A 6,134-nucleotide genomic window follows, 5' to 3' on the forward strand; every position below is an offset into this window, starting at 1 on the left:
ATGAACTCTGTCATGAGAAATAAATAAAATTACAATTTTCTATTCTACAAAGCCAAAATGGACAATCTTGTGCAAGAACCGGATGATTTTTAGCGGCTTACAGGTAAATTTTATGATTTTGATATTGAAAAGCAGGGGATCAGGGACTAATGGAAGTCAAGTCCGAAAGAAAATCCAAGGCAAACAACATGGAAGCTCTAATAAAATCAAAGAAAACTTCTGTAGGATGATTCTTCATCACTGCTGTAAATATTATCAATCAACTCAAGTATACTAATGCTGTATAAACAATCATCCTTATTCGAGATACATAAAGCAAGGACTGATATGGTTTTGAGTGGTACAGATTTATTCAAATCATATGAAGATGGTAATAAAGAAACCAGTAATGGTATTTTTATTCACTGACAATGATAAGACTAGCAATGTAGCATCAAATACTACACTATCTCCTTGCTCAACTCGTATATGAGGCAGCAAGGAAAAGAAAAACATTGACAGACTTCAAAAGGACCAGTAGCAAAACATCCAAACACAACCGTTACAGATGTGATAAGACTTCAGATACAAACTTAATCCAAATAAACACTGACAAAATAACGCAAAACACATATATCCCTCTAAATTCACATGGCTCTGGCATCAAATTCCATGAAAACTAAGGAGGAAACACTTTACTGGAAAGACACAAACTTCAACCCCATTAGATTCACGCACAAACTGCTTTTCCAGCCTGTAGATTGGAAATGCAACTCGGCAATCTTGATTAAAAACTTGTATCTATCTCCTGTCCCTTCTTGTGAAAAGAGGAGGAGATGCCTCAAATGAAAAACATCGAGTTTTCCAGATTAGGGTGCAACTTGTACAGCTGCTCATCAAAAGAAGCCATTGATGATCTTGAAGGTGGTGATGATGAAGATGGTGTTGAAGCTGAAGACTGATACCACTCAATTGAATCATGGTAAAGCCGACCTCTATAAGCAGCACGGTCAGCGTACCACACTGGAGGCACCAGTGAGACAGGCTTAGTGCATTGAGCACAGGTGAAGCACATGGCGTAAATAAGCTCCTGCAATTCATCAGAAGTAAACCCATTTTCATCCCACAACACATGGTAGTGGGCTGTCTTGCTCGTTCCAATATGACCATAATGGCTGCAAAGAAGAAAGTCAAATCCAGAAGGATGCGTAATTTTTGTGTCCACCACAGTGCCTGGAGGCACATTTTCATCCTTGTTGCTATCTAGAAACAGCCGAGTTGTGTGTCGCTTCTGCGCAACAACGACAGTGATGGTTGGGAAGTAATTCAATGCTTCAAATGTCATCTTGAGATCCATAAGCTCTTCATTGAGAACCATATCAAACTGCCCATCACTTACTCCATCACGAAATAGTACAATCATGTCCGGCCTTACCTGATTTAGCCTAGCATAAGCATTTACAAGTTCCAAACACATGCCTCCAAATTTGAGAATCTTTTCTGCTCGATGGTCCTGAGGACAAATACGTGCAATGTATTGATTTGCAGCTGGCCAATTCATGGTGCCAACAACAGCTGCAATTGAAGGACTTGTTGAGTTGTAGGAGCCAGGATGATTAACATCAGCACCAACAAACATAACATGGCCTTTACTTTGCAAGCACTGGGGCTGCTTGCTGAGCTCCACATTGCTGCCTCCAAGCTTCGCATTGATCTTTATAGCAATATTTGCAAGAAACTGATCTTTATTAGCTCTATTGCAATTTTTAGTTAAACAACATTGAGTTAGGATACCAACTTTGGTCTCACTTATCCATTTGAGATTGTTGTAACCAGGATCCTCCCGAGGCATCACACAAACGAGAATCTGCAAATGTGTTCCACCAATTTTATATGACTCACTGTTAATGCTTTCGAGCAGTTGATGGAGATTATCGACATCATATAATAAATTCATCTGAAGACGCTTGTAGAAAAGAGGCTGCCCCATGTGGATGCCCAGTCTTTCGCTGCGAGAGATCAGCTCAGGAATGGCTTTTTCAATACTAAAAGAGCCAAAGTCAAGTACTCCCCACAGCCTAATTGGTTTGCTGGAAATAACTGAGTTTCTTCTAAGGTTCCAATCACATTTAACTCTATCAAGTGTTGCCATTGTCCATCGTCCATTTGAAGTGCGAAGCTTTAACTCTGGAGGCTCAATAACCCGACCAGTAACTCTTGTCATTTGCACATCCACCCCAATTCCAAAATTTTGGGTGATATCTCCACTGCCAGGGGAAAAAAAAAGAACTATAAGTACCATAGAAATAACTCAAACCAACATACAATTCCATTTCAAATAGTTGTGTTTTGAACTTGGTAAATAAAATGTGCATAAGCATGAAGTTTCTCTACAAATTATAAAACTACACAGATGGTGAAAACCAATTAAAGGAATATATGGTCTCATTAACAACTTAAAGAAATACTAGGTGATAAGAATGCAACCAGGAAATATATGGCAGTCATATTCCACATTCATTTTAATGTAAGCAGTTAAAGTTACTTACCTGCATGGTCCATCTGTATCGTGTACCATGTCACATATTGTGCTTTCTCTGACCTTTGGTGAAGCTAATAAAATCTCCCTTAACTTTTCTGATTGTTTTTTGTCCAAAAGCTCCTTTGCATACTTCTGCCCTCCAGCTATCATGCAGAACTCCATAGGAACATAATTTTTCCTGTTGCTTTTTTTCCCCAAATCTAAGCTTGGTATGTTGCTGTGCATAATATCTTTGTTGTATTTTTCTCTAAAATAAGAAACAAGGCTAACTTTCCTCGGAGGGGTCTGTTCACCCGGGTTTTCAAAGTCAAAAAAAATATCCTGTGTGTTCTCATCAGTTAATCCAGCAATTTTGTACTTCTCATTGGTAGTTCTGTGAGTCACAGTAACTTTCAATCCCTTCAAAGCTTTCTCGACTTCCTTCATGAACCCTCTGAAATTGTTTGGATTGAAGCCAGGAATATGCTCCTTGAGAAAATCTATAACAGGCATTTGCTTGATAAATGGAAAAACTGAATAGTCCAGACACAAGGCCAGACCCTGGCAGGTTGGCTTCAAGCTATATTTAATCCCTATAGAAGCTGTGATGCCACGCCCAAGGTCATTTTGTGGGCAAGGTCTGGTTGGATGAAAACTTCGACAAGCATAAATCATTTGCCTTGCTGGATTCTCCTTCATGACCACATCCAAAGCTTGTACCACATCACGAGGGATGGACGAGGTTTTGCCACTTATATAATCATCCAACTTGCTACATGGAAGCTCATTCACAAGCTGAACTTCAACTCTGAAGTGACGGATCTTCATGCCTTCCTCATTTGATAATTCCACCTTAAATGTTCCTGTGGGTAGTGGCACTGCACTGAAAATGTTTTTCTTACCATCATATGCAGTCATTGACAAGGGAAACTTGTCAGGGTCATCTGAGAATAACTTTTTGCGAATCATAGACAGAACAGCCTTTGGAAACTTCATAGGCGGACCATTTTTAGAGGGCAAATCTGGTTTGACATCAACATCATAGTGCCTAATGATGCTCCCAGAGTTATAGTTAAGTGGAAAATGATTAACACAAAGCCCTATACGCCGGCTATCATTTCTACCACCATTATCAGGTCGTTTAATTGGGACAAGTTTGCCTGCAACTTCTGGAGGTGAAGATGTTGAAATTTTTAATGCTTGCATTGCTGAAACAATTGGCTCTGTCAAAAAATTCAGAGAAAAAAGAAATCAAATTATGTTTTAGCCAGAGAATTTTCAAGATTGTTTAAAAACAAATTTAACATGGAATTATGGAATACTGGAAAATCAAAGTAAATAATTTCTCAAACAAATCACAGTTTGTTGCATATCACTTCCATCCACAGATTGCAAAATAGCCACTTCAGAATAACATAACCAAACCAACATTCATGATTCTTGTTTTTCGTTTATTCATTAACTAATAAAACAGAAAAAGCAAATAGTTGTAACAATCTTTGAACACGTCAGTCCAAATAACTACCAGTTTTTCAATTTTTAGGTAGCATAAGCAGCAGATTCAAGTTCCAAAACCCCCTCCCTCTGCCCTTTAAATCACTTGTTAATGGGCCTCTAAAGGGCATATATGAACCACAAGTCGCCCCCAAAAATGTCAATCAAACACACACACAAAACAAATTTTCAATGATCAAAGAAACAAAATTTCAATGATCAAAGCAGTTCTCAAAGGCAAGTAACAACATTAATTTTATCTTAATTACAACAGAATAAGTTGATTAAACAAGGAATTGGATTGGGTAAAAAACAGTACAAGTAAACCAATTTAAAACTCTAGCTTAGAAACATAATCATACCAGAAAGTTTTTCAGGAGAAGAATTATGTGGCTCTATCCGTGAATGAACAGAAACAGCAGTGCTAGTGTGTCCCTGAAACCTGCCACCGGCAGGCCCCCAGTCCTCTCTTCCTCCTCCTGCTCCTCCACTACCTCCATGCCCACCTCGTGCGGGCCTCACAAAACCACTACCAGGGCCACCCTGGCCAGGACTCGATTGCCATTGAGTTTGAGTTCGACCATCTTGGCCTGAAACCCAATTCTGCTGTTGATGATGACGAGTCCGGTATTGATGATCACCAGAACGACCACGACCACGACCACGACCGCGTCCACCATCCTCACCGTTTCTTGCTCCTCCTGTCCCTCTTCCTCTCCCAGCAGAGTATCTCCCCATTGATGAAAGTCCCAGTAATGGAAACGCTACAAACTTGAAAGAAACTAGAGAAAATCTGTATATGGTTGGAAAGAAAAGCCAAAGAAGAGGGGATTAAATAGAGCGAATTAGAGAGGTTTAGAGTAGTGCTCAAGTAAGAACTGTAGCTCGTTCATTTCACGTTGCCCGACTTATATGAGAAGCGATTAAATTAAGATTTATGTAAAATTAATTGAACTATATATAATAATAATTATTAAATTTATTTTCGTAAGATCAAGCTACAAAGTAGGAGGTAAGTAATGAAAAGAACCCTTCGCTGGTAAGCAGAATTAATAAAGCAGAGGAAGCTGCCAAGAAAGCTTCCGATCAAACAATAAAAAAAACACACTTCAGAGACGCGGAGGATCTCCTTGGGAATTTCTTCTGCATGAATCCTCCCTTCTGGGCGGGAATAGAGTCCATCACCTTTCTTTCTTTCAATATTCCCTTTTGGATTTTAGGTGGAATGGGTCAATAATCCTTGAACTTATATTTTATATTTATTTTTAATTAAAATTTTATACTACAAAAATTATTTTCATTAATTAAAATATGCAATTCAAAATTTACTCAATAATAAAATAATTATAAAACAATCACACTATATTTTTTTTAATTGTCAATTACACGAAACAATCATATTATAATAAAATAATTATTAAAAATAGATCATACAGTCAATTATCAAAATTATTAAGAATTTAACAATTAACATTTTTTATGAGCAATTAATTAATTATTATTATTATTTATAAAATTATGAATAATTTTGATAATTGATTATATGGTTTATGTTTATTGAGTTTGTAATTTTAATAGCCGTTTTATTGTAATGTGATTACTTTACATAATTAATAATTAGAGAAAAAATTTTACATTATGATTATTCTATAATTAATTTATTATTATATAAATTTTGAATTATTTATTATATTAAAATATATTTTAATCAATAAAAATAATTTTTATAATAAAATTTTAACTAAAAATAAATTCAAAATATATTTTATATTATAATTATATTTTATATAAAAAATAAATAAATATTTAAATATAAAATTTAAATTAATAAATTATTTTGTTAATCAATAAAACTTCAGAAGTTATATTATAATTTACACAACTTTTATAAATATAATTTAGTCTTTTACCTATAACTATAACTCTAAAAATTTTAAATTTTTTATTTAACAATTATTTTAGAAAAATTGTGTAATTATATAAATATAATTTTTTTTTCATAATTATGTCATTAAGATAATTACGAATTGGATCGAGTAGTAATACTAATTTCTGCTCAATTTATCGTGCTAAATTTAATTTTCATAATTAATATTTACGATATATATTTTTAAATAAATAAATGGATCGTTGAATGCAT

At 35.3% G+C, this 6,134-nt stretch overlaps 1 protein-coding gene across 1 annotated transcript; it reads right to left on the bottom strand.

Annotated features, from left to right (window-relative positions):
• Positions 1-328: 328 nt before the first annotated feature.
• LOC131182237 (protein argonaute 2-like) lies at positions 329-5,174 on the bottom strand. Its single transcript, XM_058151107.1, has 3 exons — positions 4,357-5,174; positions 2,529-3,723; positions 329-2,246 (listed from the first exon to the last, which is right to left on the bottom strand). Exons 1-3 carry the CDS (start codon positions 4,730-4,732, stop codon positions 821-823), a joined length of 2,997 nt encoding a protein of 998 aa, XP_058007090.1. The 5' UTR covers positions 4,733-5,174; the 3' UTR covers positions 329-820.
• Positions 5,175-6,134: the final 960 nt, after the last annotated feature.

This window comes from Hevea brasiliensis, chromosome 8, assembly GCF_030052815.1.
Source record: "Hevea brasiliensis isolate MT/VB/25A 57/8 chromosome 8, ASM3005281v1, whole genome shotgun sequence".
In the NCBI taxonomy this organism is placed as follows: domain Eukaryota; kingdom Viridiplantae; phylum Streptophyta; class Magnoliopsida; order Malpighiales; family Euphorbiaceae; genus Hevea; species Hevea brasiliensis.